General features: G+C 36.9%; 1 protein-coding gene across 2 annotated transcripts in view; it reads right to left on the minus strand.

Moving 5' to 3' along the window:
- Window positions 1-18,176, minus strand: part of LOC137385507 (DNA ligase 4-like) — a 22,570-nt gene extending 4,394 nt beyond the window's left edge. The window contains exons 1-18 of one of the 2 annotated variants that reach the window (XM_068071981.1): window positions 18,158-18,176; window positions 14,718-14,868; window positions 14,489-14,560; window positions 14,203-14,313; window positions 13,842-14,028; window positions 10,982-11,061; window positions 9,857-9,961; window positions 9,555-9,661; window positions 8,999-9,141; window positions 8,026-8,227; window positions 5,245-5,352; window positions 4,804-4,969; window positions 4,344-4,490; window positions 3,581-3,718; window positions 3,336-3,485; window positions 3,102-3,219; window positions 1,393-1,525; window positions 636-780 (exon numbers count right to left, since the gene is read on the minus strand). In XM_068071981.1, coding sequence (XP_067928082.1) covers window positions 636-780; window positions 1,393-1,525; window positions 3,102-3,219; window positions 3,336-3,485; window positions 3,581-3,718; window positions 4,344-4,490; window positions 4,804-4,969; window positions 5,245-5,352; window positions 8,026-8,227; window positions 8,999-9,141; window positions 9,555-9,661; window positions 9,857-9,961; window positions 10,982-11,061; window positions 13,842-14,028; window positions 14,203-14,313; window positions 14,489-14,560; window positions 14,718-14,868; window positions 18,158-18,159 — 2,265 coding nt within the window. In that variant the 5' untranslated portion in view covers window positions 18,160-18,176. Of the gene's footprint in view, window positions 1-635; window positions 781-1,392; window positions 1,526-3,101; window positions 3,220-3,335; window positions 3,486-3,580; window positions 3,719-4,343; window positions 4,491-4,803; window positions 4,970-5,244; window positions 5,353-8,025; window positions 8,228-8,998; window positions 9,142-9,554; window positions 9,662-9,856; window positions 9,962-10,981; window positions 11,062-13,841; window positions 14,071-14,202; window positions 14,314-14,488; window positions 14,561-14,717; window positions 14,869-18,157 lie in introns of both variants that reach the window. The other variant, XM_068071980.1, reaches the window with a different exon arrangement.
- Between the last annotated feature and the right edge of the window lie 36 nt (window positions 18,177-18,212).

An 18,212-nucleotide genomic window follows, 5' to 3' on the forward strand; every position in this document is an offset into this window, starting at 1 on the left:
CTTGGCTGTGCCGCGATATTTAGCACAACCGTAGTATGATCAACGAAATGTTTAAAAAATAATAACTGTAACATATTGCACATCATGGGTCACTCTATACTTTGATCTTGCAAATTCGAATAATTTTTCCTATAATCAAATCTTATAAAATCGAATAATTGTTCTTATTATTAAATATAGTAAAAATCTTATAAGAATGGTTAGGAATATATCATGGTCATTCCCTTTACTTACACTGCTTTTGGCATCAGTTGGAATACCAAAGTACTCATTATAAGTGTCCAAAATGTCAGAATTATCCTTCAAATCGACAAAAAAAAAACGATTACGTTTTTCGGACGCCATTTTTTAGTACTTCCTGTTTAGCATAGCAGCGGTTTTAAGGGTTTTTTCTGAGGTTTTAAGACATTTATTATCTAAACTGACTTCAGATTCAGAAAGATCATTCTTTGATTGGTCTAGAAGCACGTGTTACAAAAATCTTTACCAAAATTATAAATTCAGTGCAACTTTAAAGTCGAATAACTCAACTTCGTGATTTGCGACTTAACCATGGTTTCTGTGACCGCGACCCAAATGGCAGCATCTTATATATAGAAATAGTTTATTATAAGCCATGATAGAGAGTAACTGACTGGTTTACGAGGTGGCATCAGAGTGAATATCTTGCGCAGCTGTTCCGTACTAGTATTAGTAGAGTGCTCATCTCCGAACCTGTCATATTCGAGATCAAAGAGCTTCTGCAAGGCGGGACTGGCATGGATCATATCACACGGCTCCCTGCAAGCATTTTTATATGGCGCTATTTATTTCATCTCCATTACTTCCACTCTTCAAGACAGGCAAGCAGCTCAACAGTTCTTACAGACAAAGATCACCAAATCACCATCTCCATCAACATTAGCTTTTAAAGTTAAATTATTCCTCATATACAGCATATTTTCATTAAATTAAAATAATAAAATTTTCCTTGTATAGGCAAAGCGATTGTGCGTGGCATAAGAGAAGCTAAATGCCCTTCTGGATGCTCACATGCCAAAGCAAATATCTGGTACCCATTCTATTATCACATTCGTAGCCATGTCGGGGCATAGCAAAATAATAACATACGCATGCATGTAAACTATGAAAGTACTTATCTGCATTAGGTGATTGATAGATCTTGTCAATCACCACTTTTATTTAGGTACCCAGGCTAAAGCATTATTGCAAGGCTAGAATAAGTCTATATACAAGTTGGTACACACTTGGATGAGTCATATTGTCTATTCTGATATACAACAGGAATTTCCACCTATGCTTTGGTGAGAACATAGGTGAGCATTGTCATTTGGTTAGAAGGAAAGCTGATCAGAGATGAATAACCTATACTATAATAACCTTACCACCCACCATTTCTGTAGAGTCTGACTTTCTATACACCTGCACAGCCACTCCACCCTCGCTATGTTGTACTTGTTTGCCTTCATATAGTTGCGTATCTTTATTGTTATTCTATCAGTGACAATGCAGAAGGTGTTATCCCCTGTCAACCACAAATACAAAACAGTAAATTTTGGCAGCAACGGTTATTGTTGACTAAATCTGAATCTGTGATATGAATAAAGGGCGTCACTTTCAAGAAGACAGAAAGCAAAAGGTCACTCTCAGCATGACAGTGCAAAATGCCTATTCTCTCATCATGTACAGAATGTGCTGTTCTTTATTGAGCATGATCATAAATCTGTCACTTTCAGTACAGATTGAATGCAAAATGTATTACCGTAAAACTTCTAATTGAATGCCACCTCTATTTGCAAGCCACCTCTATTGGACTGCCACTATAGGAGAAGAGTTGAAATATACAATGCCACTCTTAAATTGAACACCACCTCTATTTGCCGCCACTTTGACATTTTTTGATCTTTACAAACCCATAATAAAAAGTGATCAGTAGCAAAGCGTCCACAAACTGGTACTAAGAATTACTCGGTTACAAGGTCCCTGACCCCGAATCCCTGGCCGCTGCGCCCATAGGCGAGTGCAAAATATAGGCAGCATTAGCATCACTTCACCAGTAAAAGGGTTAAATTTATCTTCCCAAAATTCAGACGATCTAGTCGAAAAATACAGTGCCACCCTCTTTTGAACGTCACCTTTAATAAAAAGCCACTATAAGGGAAAGGTTGAAAAATTTATCATCAAGCATCAAGGTGTTCAATGGAGGTTTTACGGTAATTACAACACGATATGTATAAGGTATTGCTGAACACAGAATGACTGTCTGCATGATTAGCAATGCTAAATTCAGTGTGCCTTTAGGTTACAATGACCCCGTTACACGATTTTTTCGCCCTGCAATGTAGAACACACCGATTTTTTGCCCCTTCCATACAAATATTTTTCGCCATACGAAATAAACAATTTCTCTAGAAATTCAAATTTGGCAGTCGGTGATTACGTTGATTATGTCGGAATAAGAAATATGCCGATATGCTACTCGCTGAAATCCCTCTAACAACAAATGAAAGATATACGATGCTCGATCTGGCTCAGTTCGATGTCATTCGTTATTAGTTATTGTGAAAATGAAACCAGAAACGGATAGGTAATAAAATTTTAGCAATGAAAAAGTTGAAGTTTAGTAAAATAGTTAAAAATACATACTAAAACATAGCTTTAAGTATGTGTTTGGTAAGCTAAATTCATTTAAGTTAAATTCAATGTTTATTTTATACGTCTGCCTTGAAATTAAACACTCCCTATGGTACGTACTGCACACATTACATTGTAACATTTCATTTTATTGCAGATCATAGCCACTAAATATTTTATGGTTACCGTAGGTAACTATAGTTAGTAAGGTTAACATATTATCTTGTTACTAATTTTTAGTATGTACAGTACGTATATAAAATTTTGCTGATTTTTGCCAGGGGTATTTGCATTAGATATTTACTATGGGTTTTTTATACGAAATCTTTGCCTTACGATGCCAACACTGGAACGAATTAAAATCATTTGACGAAGGTCCACTGTATCATCCGGCATCTTGCACAATGTGTGATTGAAACTGGTGAAAGATAAGATTTGTTCATAGAATGTCTAACGACAAGTCTTACCAGCATTCTGCACAATAGAACCTCCCATTTTCACAATTTCCTGTTCTAACTGCTGTTTTGTTTGGACTTTAGTACCCTGGACTACACAGAATTCTTTCTTATCGAATGTATCTACTTCCTGCCAAAGTAAGAATGGAAAGACAATAATGAGATTTACTGCTTGTTCACGCAATTCAAAAAGATCAAGGCGCAATATGAAAAACTCTGACAGCAGGTATGACCTTAGTTATTGACCTTAGTTATAGCAGCTGTGTCAGCAGCTTTGAACTGCTGAGCAATTGTAGGAGCTACACTCCGTGCCGCCGGCTGCCTCCGTTTTTTTGGTTTTGGCTCGTCAAGCATCTCATCTGTTACAAGCCCTCCGGTAAGTTGACCAGAACGTCTCTACAAAACGAACACTTACATGTATGTAATTTTAGAAACATGCATCTAAAAATACCATGTCTGCATGCAGTAGATGAGTTGGCAGCAACTCTAACCGTTCTTAGCTGACTGAAGTCATTGAGTGTGAGGCAGTCGGTTGGATCTTTGTCGTCTCTGATTTTATCAACTCGAGGAAATCGTAAGGAGTAGCCTGTGTAAAAGGATGAGCTCTCGACCACTTCCGTAGCCTTTATCTGAAATCCAATGGGCATCACATTGTCCTTCACATTCACTCAAATAACAAACCTAATTAACACATTAACACGAGATACAGCAAAGCAAAGGTTACCACTGGTATACCAATCAAACAAAAACAAGCTGTTTCAAACAAAAGGCTACACCATGCTTGTTCCATGAAAGTCCCAAGGATGTTCCGAAGCTGTCCCATAACTTTCTCTATGTTATCTCATTCCTGTACGAGGCTGTCCTATGGCTATCCTAAAGTTATCACATGGCTGTCCCAAGGTTCTCCTATAACTGTCACAACGCTACCCAATTGCTGTCACAATACCTCATCGCTAAATAAAAGGTTCTTAAACTTTGTTCAAACCCAAAATATTATCAGGGAAAAAAGGCACAAGTTGTAATTAAAGAGGGAGAACCTGTAGTACACCTGTATAGGTATATAGGCACAAGTTGTAATTGAACAGGGACAACCTGTAGTACACATGTATAGGTATATAGGCACAAGTTGTAATTAAAGAGGGACAAACTGTAGTACACCTGTATAGGTATATAGGCACAAGTTGTAATTGAACAGGGACAACCTGCAATACACATGTATAGGTATATAGGAGTAAGTTGTAATTAAAGGAGAACCTGTAGCAGAGCTGACTGAAATGGATCAATCCAAATGTCTGGTTTCTCTTTAGAAACAAGAACAGAGGATGGCTGTGCCTTCTGCCAGTGAGATTTTAGCTTCAAGTTGAAATCAAGAAGCTCCTTGTATGAGTAACCAGAGCCTACCTGCAGTCCAATGACATAGACTACAGCTAGCAAATTGAACTAGAGAGGTGTTAGACTAGTAAACGTATGTCCTTATGACTGTATGAGTGCCTAAACTATAAAGGATAGCGAATCAACTAGCGTGTGCCACTTCATTTCACAAAGAACAGGTCTCGTATGAAAATTGCAGGAAATTTAAATGGCAGCAATAAATAATGTATCAAATGTGGATAATGTCGTTTTACAGACAACAGTGCTTATGTCGATTTGTTCAAAGATAAAATATTTCTAACGAATTGTAAGAAGAAGCTAAGAAAACCAAATGTTTGCTCACCTTAGTAACAGAGTGAAACTGCGCAGGTTTGGTGCTGTTATCCATGACAGCACACAGAAAATGTGACAAGATATTGGCCCGGCGGCCTTTACCAAAATAGCCTCCAATTATAACCAAGTCCAACTCATCCATCAACCCATCCACGTACTCGGGCTTCATTTTATACCTGCAAATGTTTTAACAGTTCAAGCATGACTGCCTGTAGTTAACTAGAGACGTTAGTGTTATAACAGCTGCAGTATGACTGCCTGTAGTTAACTAGAGACGTTAGTGTTATAACAGCTGCAGTATGACTAACTGTAATCAACTAGATATGATAGTGTTATAACAGCTGCAGTAAGACTCCCTGTAGATAACTAGAGATGATAGTGTAATTTTAAAAAGATGCCTGTGATACTTTAACTAGGATATATGACCTATCAATGAGTAGGTAAAACCCACCACCCAGCACTCCTGGAGTTGGGTTTATAAACAGATTCAGGATGCTTCACCATTATGCCTTCCTCATATCCATCTATAGCTTTATTTAATGCATCAATACATTCTTTGCTACAAAATAAACCATCAATACAGGTTTTGCTGCCAGGTAATGTATCGATTGATTCTTTACTAAAATATATACCGTAAAACCTCTAATTGAACACCACGACGCTCGATTTTTCAACCCTTCTGCTATAGTGACAGTCTCTTGGAGGCGGGGGTCAAATAAAGACTAGCGGTGTGTTTTTCAAATGGCTCGTCACAATTTTTGGAAGATAAATTTAGCCATATTACGGGCGAAGCGAACGTCACCTTTATTTTGCTCTCTTTTTTCGGTGAAGCAATATTAAACTTTTTGGATGCAATAAATCTGCTAACTTATCTCCAACTTATCGAAAATCTCTTAAACTTTAAGAAACCAAGAATTATCTCTACCAGTTGATATCTATTGCTTGCAATTGACCTGCGTTGATACTATAGCCTGTGTCCTTCTTTGCAATTTGTTGGCACTTTCAATTTTCAATGCATTCTAAATTTGAAGACATATTTTCATTTTATATTTATATTAACCAATGTTGCATAAAAACTCATTGCACCCATTGATATGTTTGCTACAGTTTGCAGTCAAAACTAGCTTTTTATGTGCAATAGAAAGAGGTGCAAGCGTCGATCAATTGTATGAACAGATTACCGCAATGATGCTATCAAATAATATGCAATAAATTTGTAACTTTATATTTATATAAGGATAATTTACCAAATGCTACAAATATATATTCACGAACAAGTGATATAAACAAACATACTTATATTACATGCAAAAACAAAAATTTACGTTTTGAAACAAAGATATTTTCATCGTTTGATCGGATAGCTGTAGTCCAATACATTCCACAATGTCTTCTGACCTCAAATCTTCTTCTTTTTGCTAAACTAGTCGATATTAGCGTCCAAACAAGTTTTTGGCAAAACAAAAAATTTTTGTGCTGCATTTAGCACAACTGCTAGATAACCATAACCTTTGGTTCAAAACTTGCAAACCGTTTTTCATATATGTACATCGAAGTACTAAGACCACGTTAAACAAGGAACTACTATTAGCCTGAGACAGTAATTATTTCTATGGTGATTCTTTCAAAGTTCATCTACCATCGTAAATTTAAACCATTTTTTATATATGTAGGCTACTTCGAAGTAGAAAGACTGCGTTAAACAAATAACTACTACTAGCTTGAGACCGTTATTGATTATTTCTATGGTGCTGCTTTCAAAGTTTTAACGAAAAAAGCGAAAAGCTTTAGAATTGGACAAAGAGAGAATTGATTGTTATTAATGTAAATGATTCACTATTAATACGATTTTGTGGACACTTTTCTACTGATCAATTGATATTATGGGTTCATAAAGATCAAAGATAGTCAAATTGGCGGTTAATTGGAGGTGGCGTTCAAATAGAGGGTGGCGTTCTATTTTTCAACCCTTCTCTCATAGTGGCGTACAAATAGAGGTGGCGTACAGATAGAAATTTTACGGTATATAAAACAAAAATTTCCAAGGTTTAAAAGTTGTAGATTTATGTTTTTATATACCAAAACGAAAACCTCAATCAAGATATTGATATACACATTGCACAAGCAGACATGCAGTGTTGCCCAAGTAAAAAGTTCAACTTGAATATATATTGTAAACATGTATGTATATATATATATACATAATGGCTAAAAGATCACCATCTACAACGTACCTAAAACAAACTGCATTTTCTTCTCAAATATAAAGTACTAGATGAATGCCCAGTGTTGCATGGGCAATAAAAAAGTTTTTGAAAATTTACTTTTAATTTGGCTAAGTTTCTTTACCAATGAATTGAGTAACTTGAGCTGGTCTAAATCGCTGCTATAATAAGAGCCGTGTTCATCCCTCGGAAGCCATCATTAGGAAAAAATATTGCGTTATGATCTCTCATGCAATCACGATCTTCAAGCGTGCTAGTTGAAGGGTGCTATTTTAACCAATCGGCATTAAAGATTGGCAGGTGTAATAATTATGATGTGCACAATTATTCCATAATATGGCCAGTTGGACGCTTAGTGTAATGGATATGTCTTTGGAACTGGCGGTTTTGAGTTCAAATCCAGTGTGAAACAATTTTCCGTTCCTACAACTTTATTGCTCTAACTGGACACACGAACGACAGACACACAAACACTAAAATTTATAGATTAGGTGAACTCTTTGGATTGATAATAGTTTAGATATGATGATTATTGTTGCTGCGGTCACCCTAGTGAGCGATGAATGCAGGCTATGGTAAACGGAGTACGGCAATGATGTCACTTCATATACAGTATTTAGAAATTCATGACAGATGAGACATGTCACAAATTCTCAAAGCTCAACAGTGAGACAATATTAAAATACAGAAACTCCAATCTGAAACCAACAAAAATGTCAATGATGCAGCCGGAGGAAGGCAACGTTAAAAGCTTTGTTCATCACATTACTTCAGAAATTCATACATTCACGTGTATACAAACTTTCTATATTTAAGGGAAGTTTTTGCATACACGTTTGTGTCCTCAATAGATAGAAATGCAGAGGAATATGGCATTCGATACATTAGCTCTTCTATGTAAACAAAAAGTGTGTGGGTGGTATAAGTAGACCCATCAGTTTGTTGAGGTACTAAGGCTAGCCCCAAATGTGCTCAGCAGGTGGTTCAATAACGAAATGTGTACTAACTTGGTAGATGCAGTTGTATGACCAGATGCGAATATGACACCCTCTTCATCTTCTATTATCTCTGGTAGTTTTTTAAGTCTGTCTTTCAGTGGTACATTGGTAAGCACATCACCATTCAAGTAGAGAATATCGAAGACGGCGTAGCAAGGAATATAGCGAGACAACGAAGCTGATTTGATGTCGAAGTTCATCGCCTTCGTGCCTGAGGACAGACTGGCAGTGAGAAGAGTGAAGCTAAGCTAGTAATCAACTTTTGAGAGGTAGCGATTGAAGATGAGAATGTTGATCAATAGATGCTTCAGTCCATTAGAGAGCATGAGACTAAGAAAATCTCTATTGCTAATCACAGGCTACAGCTGATAAATGGCAAACTGATAAAAACTGTCACGTAAAACAGAATCCAAGATGAGTTAACTTGTCTGCGTTCTGCTTAACTCACCAAGCACCCGCAACTGCTCATCATACCAACACGTCTATTTATCCAGTATATTAACTCACCAAGCACCTGCAATTCCTTGTCATACCCACACATCTATCCATTCAGTTTATAAACTCACCAAGCACCCGCAACTCATCATACCAACACATTTATCCATCCGGTATATTATTAACTCACCAAGCGCCTGCAACTTCTCATCATACCCACACAACTGTCCATCCAGTATATTAACTCACCAAGCACCTGCAACTCCTTGTCATACTCACACATCTATTCATTCAGTTTATAAACTCACCAAGCACCCGCAACTCATCATACCAACACATTTATCCATCCGGTATATTATTAACTCACCAAGCGCCTGCAACTTCTCATCATACCCACACAACTGTCCATCCAGTATATTAACTCACCAAGCACCTGCAATTCCTTGTCATACTCACACATCTATTCATTCAGTTTATAAACTCACCAAGCATCCGCAACTCCTCATCATACCAACACATCTATCCATCCGGTATATTATTAACTCACCAAGCACCTGCAACTCCTCGTCATAGCCACACATCTCTCCATCCAGTATGCAGCTTGTGACCCCCTTCAATCTCTTATGAATTCTAGGAGTGAGATTTCCTTCAAACTGTGTGGCTCCATATGTATTTGTGTACTCATGACCGCTGCAATGGCCAACGCATGTGATTGTTTTCATGTATACTAAACACGGATACAGATATTCATCAGCTCAATGTTCTGTAGCTAACTAGAACTATGAAAAGAAAATTCTGAAAATGGGCTAAAAAGTCTTTGGTTATGAGAAGAAAACTCCAGTATGCCAACGCCATACAGCTTTTGCATGATGGGGAAAACAAGCAAGGGGAAGCAATCACAAGCAAAGGAAAAGTTGAGACCAAGGACTAAGCTTGGACTACTGAACTGAACTGCTGGAACTTAACTACTGCAAGAATAAGCTGCAGTAGATCGCATCAGTAGAGGGCATCTTCAGCTTTAGGGAGGCTTTAGTAGGCCAACAACACCTACGTAATTATATGATGTAAGACGGCAAGTACACGAGTTCACTATCACTACATACTTCCTAGAAAAGTACTTGTATGCCCCCTTCTCCATGTGAAGTTGCATTCTCTCTCCATCAAACTTTCTCTCAATCAAAAAGGTGGGACTCTGCAACTGTGCCTCTACCTACAAACGGATATCGTAGAGTCATGACAAATGACGTGCACTGTTATCAGGTACACGGGCTAACTAAATTCTAACTAAAAATGCCACCCACAGCATGTATGTTCAAATGTTGAGACAAGACAGATGGAAATACGTTGAAGTGAAAGGAAACTAGAGATCATAATGAAAAGAGTTACGAATGTGTTTAGTAATTACCTCATTAGGCTTAACTTGTTTTCCTAACATTGGCTTGAGAGGAGCGAACAGGCTCACCTCTACCTCATGAAGACGCTTCTTTATATCCCGCAGCTTAAGACAAACCTACAAGATTGTTGATCAGAATGCAGAGAAGCTTCTAGAAACAGCAACAGTCTATCACCTAAGGGGTGTCATGATACAGACACAATCCAGCTATGATACAGGTATGAGGTAGAGATAATACAGAGAGGATACTGGCATAATATTGACATAAAATTGAAATGATACAAATGAAATACTACATTATATGTATATTGGCATGATACAGACATGTTACAATAATGATACAAGCAGGTTACTGATATGATACATGCATAAATATGACATAAACCTGATGCAGACACGATACAGACTTGATACAGTCCTGATACAGACTCGATACAGCCACGATACAGACTTGATACAGTCATGATAAAGACTTGATACAGTCACGATACAGACTTGATACAGTCACGATACAGACTTGATACATTCATGATACTAATATTATACATAGATGATGCATGACATGACACATGACACTCACTCTCTATAGATGGTACAGACAAAACACTCACTCTCTATAGATGATACAGACAAGACACTTACTCTCTATAGATGATACAAACAAGACAAGACACTTACTCTATATAGATGATACAGACAAGACACTTACTCTCTATAGATGATACAGACAAGACATGACACTTACTCTCTATAGATGATACGGACAAGACACTTACTCTCTATAGATGATACAGACAAGACAGTTAATCTTTATAGATGATACAGACAAGACACTTACTCTATATAGATGATACAGACAAGACACTTAATCTTTATAGATGATACAGACAAGACACTTACTCTATATAGATGATTCAGACAGGACACTTACTCTCTATAGATGATACGGACAAGACAAGACACTTACTCTCTATAGATGATACAGACAAGACATGACACTTACTCTCTATAGATGATACAGACAAGACACTTACTCTCTATAGATGATACATACAAGACAAGACACTTACTCTCTATAGATGATACATACAAGACAAGACACTTACTCTCTATAGATGATACGGACAAGACACTTACTCTCTCTAAACTCGTATCAACATTGAAAAGAGCAGGAGCATCCGGGTGAACGGCAGCCAAAATGCTGTCTTGCCCCAAACCTGCAAGAAAAATTTTTAATAGTAAGATTCTACACTCTAATAAATAATGTAGTGTAGATGGAAAACAAATTGAGCAATAAAAACTGAAACGCTATATTAAAGATGAAGAGGACTGTCAATGTCAAAATACAACAAAAAACAGTTTTAGAGATAATGACACAAGATAATAGTGTGATGGTGATAATAGTGTGATGGTGATTATGCATACTCATAGTCAACAAAACACATTGCAAGCATCTGTAGCACATGTAGCAAAAAGGATCCTGTTGCACTGAGGCCAACAACCAAAAATCAGCTGCACACGAGTTACACCAAATGGCTCCACCTGATGCAGTTACTCGTCCCTAAGCATAAAGAGATAGACAACTCTCGGTCTATTACCATATACATGTACAGTATATAAACTAGAGATAAAAACATATAATCTTTTTCTTTCATTATTGCTGTTTGTTGTACATAATAACACCCAGTACATTACAGCCACCATTGCAGCTACCATTGCAGTTATCCTATTGCACTGCAGTGCCATTTGACTGCTAATATCGCATTTCTCAACCAACCATAGTACCCTTTCCTGTTTTTAATATCACGGGTCGTGGGCTGTATGACAGGGGAATTTCTAGAATCTGGAATGGTCTTATCATAATTTTGTAGAAATTCCCTGTCATACAGCCCACAACCAAAGTGATATTGGAAAAAAGAAAGGGTAATGCTGGTTGAGAAATGCAATACTAGCAGTCAAATGGCACTGCAGTGCAATAGGATAACTGCAATGGTAGCTGCAATGGTAGCTGTAATGTACTGGGTGTTATTATGTACAACAAACTGCAATAATGAAAGGAAAAGATTATATGTTTATATCTCTCCCCTGCAATAGGAGAACTGCAGTATTAGAAGTAAAATGGCAAGCTGCTTTGTAATATACACAGTTTGAAAGTTGGTTGTGTTGAATGTAGAATGGTTTTGATAGCGATCTGTAACAGAAAGCGAGCATCAGCATTCACGCGTCTGGAAATTTTCTGCAAACTGGAGCAAAATAAAAAAATGTTCTCGTCATAAAGGGGCATTGTAGTTCGGCCCTAGCTTGTACATAAGATGTAAAGAATTTTGGCTAACGTTCTAAATAATTTAATGAAACCTTCGGTAATTGGACAAAAGAAACATAGGCTGATAAACTGTGTATCACAATTTTGTACCTGTAAATCGGTCTACGCCTCAAACGGTCTACATTTATTACAGAAACCTTCGGATAAATAAATTCGAATGATTATTCTTATAATTAAATATTATAATAATTTTATAAAATCGAATAATTATTCTTATAATTAAATATTTTTGCAAGATATTAAAAACGGAAAGATAATAGAAACCTTCAGCAATTGGACAATGCCATAGACTAGTGAAATGTGCACGTTTTTCTGGTGAAATACGCACGACTTAATGGTTCTACTCTCGGTCGCACGGCTTTATCGGCGTTTGTTGGCCGGTCTTAATTTTGATTAAAAAAAGCTTGTCAGGTTTTAATAGCGATTTTAGGCCAAATTAATCTGTCTAGTTATGTATTATACGATCAGATGGGTAAGATTTAGGATATTGTCTACAAATTTCAAAAACTTGGTAACATATTTAAATAAGTTTATATGTGTTTTGTATCGTTATTATACTTAAACGACTCCATTGAAAAACGGTAAAATTTGTTGATGAGATTTCGGTACAAGGGTTTGCGACGGTGTTGATGAATAATTTTCGTAAGTTGTGTGCACATATGCATTTATCATAAAGCTCCCAAACAATCGCTTCGCTTGTGTTTGGTCGTGGGATTATTGTGTTCAAGGTCTTGCAAAAGGCAAAAATGAATGTGGGATAGCAAAAATATAATGGCATAGTGAAACAAGCATTGCACTAGCTGGGAAAGGCACTGAGTGAGTCTCAGTAGTTCAGTAGTACATTGAACAAGTACCTCTCACTACCTCAGTAATACACTGGACAAATACCTCTCAATACCTCAGTAATACAATAGACAAATACATTTCACTACCTCAGTAGCACAGTGAACAAGTACCTCTCACTACCTCAGTAGTACACTGAACAAGTACCTCTCACTACCACAGTAATACACTGAACAAATACCTTTCACTACCTTAGTAGTACACTGCACAAGTACCTCTCACTCCCTCAGTAGTACAGTGAACAAGTACTTCTCACTACCTCAGTAATACACTGAACAAATACCTTTCACTACCTCAGTAGTGCACTGCACAAGTACCTCTCACTACCTCAGTAGCACAGTGAACAAGTACCTCTCACTACCTCAGTAGTACACTGAACAAGTACCTCTCACTACCACAGTAATACACTGAATAAATACCTTTCACTACCTTAGTAGTACACTGCACAAGTACCTCTCACTACCTCAGTAGCACAGCGAGCAAGTGATGTTCTGACGAATAAACCAATCTGGGAGCTTATGCATCTTAAGCCATCCATCTGATCCGGTGATCCACAAGCAACTATTTTAAACTCACCAAGTTTCATGTCCTTCACAAGCATCCTTATGAACCACTTGTTCTCTAGTCCAGTCAGGATTAGAGAACAAGTGGTTTAACTTACCAAGTTTCATGTCCTTCACAAGCATCCTTATGAACCACCTGTTCTCTAGTCCAGTCAGGACTAGAGAACAAGTGGTTTAATTCACCATGTTTCATGTCCTTCACAAGCATCCTTATGAACCACTTGTTCTCTAGTTCAGTCAGGACTAGAGAACAAGTGGTTTAACTCACCAAGTTTCATGTCCTTCACAAGCATCCTTATGAACCACTTGTTCTCTAGTCCAGTCAGGTTCTTAATGAGATACTCGAGCGTAGACTTGACCAGCAACTTGTCTTTCCCTGTATAGCCATTGGCAATGTCGTTTAACTTCTCTATCACTTGCATGACTGAGAGGGTAGACTTTACGGAGCACCTGTCCTTGAGCACACCATAGGCACATTCAGCGAAGTCACCAAGATTCTGAAGGCAAGTAAATAGAATATACTATGATAGGTACAAGTACTGGGTATGGAGGTGCCGGTGATAAGGGTTCAAAGATAATAAGGGTTATGTATTGAACTGCGCGCTAGAGAGTAGGTTGTACTGATGTACCGAGTTGATTGAAGTAGACATTGTTGGATTCTTGTAGTTCATAAGAATCGTAGCCGCCTCGCTCTTCTTACCCAGCCCCATCACATCAACGTAGAGACGCCCCAAGGAATGCTACAAAAGAACCAAATCTACCGGCGTTTGATTGCTTTGCTGAACTTGGCAGCATTGTTGGAAAAATGGATGACAGCGCATATTGTGTACTAGTTAAATACTGGTGTTTACTGAATGGTAATAACAAACAATTCTCATTAACTCTGTCTAAACCTAGCCCTAGCTTCCGCCCAACCTGTTTTATGCCATATGCTATCTTTTCCAACTGGGGGACCATGCAACGTAGCATCGGATAGAAGCTATCCTCCTGCAAGCAAAAAACAAACAGTTGTGAATACAATTGAGAGATCCACACTAAATGTCTTGATACAGAAATATTAAGGTGTATTAAGTGTGGAATGTTATATGATTACACATCTAGTAATGCATAAAATGACTCTCTTAAGTACAATGAGAAAACTTACTTGATTTGATACATCAAATGTTTTGTTTCTCCATTCATCCACAAACTTCTGGAGAAGTTTTCTCTTTTCGGCAACACCTTTTTTCGATTGAATTCCTTCTAGCACTTGGCATAGAGCCAAAAAAGGAATTTGGGATGCAGAGTGAGCCATCCTACGACAAATGGAAAGCTGTTCAACAGCATTGGAAAAATTTGTTCCCGCTGCCTTCAATGAACTTGAAACAACTGCTAACATGTAGTTTAAACAAGACTTCAAAGGCTTTTTCTTGACTTTCAGCTCCATGTTTATGACACCTTTTTTCCAATACACCAGTCCTATTAGACAGCTGAACCTGTACCTAGCAAACCTCCAAGGTCATAAGGTTTTGACCAACTAGTCTTGCAAAAAGATTCAAATGCTCAGAGAACTATATCAGCCCAAACACGCGAGACAGTGACGAATTCAGCTTTGGCTACTAGCTAGGAAATGTACATCGTTCAGTCTCGGATGATTCCCTGACTGACAGTAATTGCATAACATCCTACATGTAAGTGTTCTAGCAAACTTTTTGGCAGTCACATTGGATAGTTGAGAAGAATTATAGTACATGTACATAACCACCTTAATAATCTGCCGTATGTACTGTTAAATAGCAAAAGATAATGTTGTATAATGGAAATGTATACAAAACCAAAACAAATAGCTTACTCCGCAAACTCACTCTAATAATATGTAGGTAGAAGTGACAACCTCTGCCTTTCAATATCTTACAGTTCACTATGTTGGCTTGGTTCATGTAATTATATTAAGGAAACTACAAATTACATTGTTTTCTCTGAAGCACAAACTATGGGAATGTGTGACAGTACACTAAGTGTATAGTTTTAATTCAAACTTTATTATGGACTGAGAACTTTTTTGTGCGCATTGGACTAATCGGTTTGTTTTTGCTCTCCTACAAGGACCACTCCAGACATTGATGACAATACAGCCATTACAGAAAATTCATACCTCATGCAGGTTTCTCACCCAACGCAGCCGTTAGATATACTATCTGACAGCTAGACATGTGTCAATAAATAGGTGCATCTAGCTCATCAGCAGTATTAGTCAGAACCGAACAGTTCAAGCTATCTTAGGCTGTCACAAGAGCATATCAATCCTAGGGTCTCAAAGTAGATAAACTGACTGAATGCTACAGCAGCAGAAAACATGTGTAACATTCTCTATGCATATGCTCTTTACAGTAGTAAGACAACACCTACAATGTGATGGTAGCAAAGTTGAGTTCTCTCTTTTGTTCTAATTAAATTCGTGTTATTCTGCTAAATCTTTGTCCTGCTGAGATCTCTTTATTTAGCATGTTAGTGATAATTACTAATATATGATAACAGCTTTATGTGGTTGACTATTAACAGAATTGGATGTATAGTTATATATTTAAATATATGAGCTTCATTGGCAAGATTTTAGTAGAACTGCAGACAAAGTTTTAGGTAAAAACATTAGTTTAAAAATTTTATTTGGCAGTCACAACATTGAAAAAATATATATTCTATGAAATAAAACGTCAAATAAAAACTTGGCTGACACAAACCTATGTACGTAACAACTATCCGCTACATCTAACATATCATAGTATGATTGGGAAGTTAGTAAATAGACTTTATTGTGAGGGAGCTAAAGCTATCATTTTTGTATCAAGCAAATCACCCTACTCATATTAATATGTTATTGAGAAAACTGAAGATTATAGCGATGAAAATATAGGAGTTGCCCACTCACAAACTTCTAGCCAACACAATAATTTATCATACATTATTTTGTAAACATCTGGGGTGGTTCTGGCATGTACACAGTTAACTAAATTGATGTTTAGTAGGTAGAGACAATAAACATAGCAAGCATAGACAAATACAGAGTAGATACTTTCTGCCGGTGGCAAGTGATGGTCATTAAGTTGGCTAGGCTAACATTTATTTCTGCAAAAGGAAATGCATGAATAGTCATTTTAGTCAACTACTAATACATATGTCATGAGCCCTAACCACTTCTGCTGGAAGGAAAATCTTGAAAGACCTTGGACAGACAAGAGGGTTCACTCTAGCTGCTATTCAATTGGTATGAGACGAAAGAAGGATGCAAAGTGAAGGTAGGAAAACTACTATCAGCCATCCACAAAACAGCAGCATTGCGGAGATAACTAAACCGGACAATGAGAAATTAAATCACTCGCAAAAAACTTAGAAAGACTGGATTGAGTCACTCCATCAAATAATGAATGTTTACCACCACATTCCTTAATCTAAGAAAAAGGAATAACTGAATGTACTTGGGAGAGAAGTGCACCTTTGAAACCATCACAAGCCTGCTGACTCTAGACAAATACAAACCTGATATTTTTTTAGAAATCGAAATGAAAGACCGAAAAAAAATGCCGCAGACAGGAAAGCATGCATTAAGATCAAAGAAGTAAAAAGTTTGGAGAAAACTAGCTGCAATGATACATTGGAGTCAGAAACAACAGGACAACAAAAGGTGCAAAATCAAAAAGGAACCACAGAAAACCTATATAACTTGCTTTAAAGTTGCTAATCTCGCCTTTTTTATGTTGAAGAAAAAGCAGAAGAAAGAAAAGGAAGAGTTAAAACTGCTTTCTAAAACTGCCAGGCTTCGCAATTCGTTTTAAAAAAAAATTCCCTCTTCTAAAATTAAACGCTAAAACCTTTAATAAAGAGTTCACAAAAGAGGTCCAAACAAATTAATAACTTTCTACACATTGTTAACTACATAACACATTGTGCATGACATTATGATAACAGGTGCTACAAAAATAAACAAATATAAAAAGAATTAAGAATGATATATAAAAGATAGCAGAAATTTATGCTTTTTTATAAAAGTGATAACAAAAATAAAAAAGTGGTTACAAAAAGGAAACAGTAATACTTATACAAATCTGATTTTACGTGTTTGAGACAAGTCTATTATTAGCGTTTAGATTGTACATTTATTTTAGATTAGGTTGTTTTTCCTTAAATACATTTTTTATATAAAAAAAAATAATTCGAAGGCAGAAATCCAATCGTTGGCAGTAGCTAGCTTTGAAACTGTTAAGGATTCGTGGCCTCCAGCACAAGTATAGCAAGCAAAACATTAAACTTTAGCGTTCGCCATTTCAGCTAAAATATCTACTGCTAAAAAATACAACAAGCAAATCCACTATATGCGCCAAAGTTGTGAAATTGGTCATTTGCACAAATTAGAGCTGATCGTACATGACAGAAAAACAGACTCGAGTGCACCATTTCAGCAATCTACACGCAAGTCTAGCTAACTCTAAACAAGCAAAACGAGCCTTATAATAAAAATGTTTTAGAAAAATTTAGAATGTTTAGTTCTTCTAAAATATATTGATAATAGTTGCCCAATTGCTATGAGTAGGTGTAAAACAGACGTACATAAACAGATGCCCTTTACTCGTCCTTTATTTCTAAGGACGGGTAAAGGTCGTTA

Source organism: Watersipora subatra, chromosome 1, assembly GCF_963576615.1.
Source record: "Watersipora subatra chromosome 1, tzWatSuba1.1, whole genome shotgun sequence".
NCBI classification, from domain to species: Eukaryota; Metazoa; Bryozoa; class Gymnolaemata; order Cheilostomatida; family Watersiporidae; genus Watersipora; species Watersipora subatra.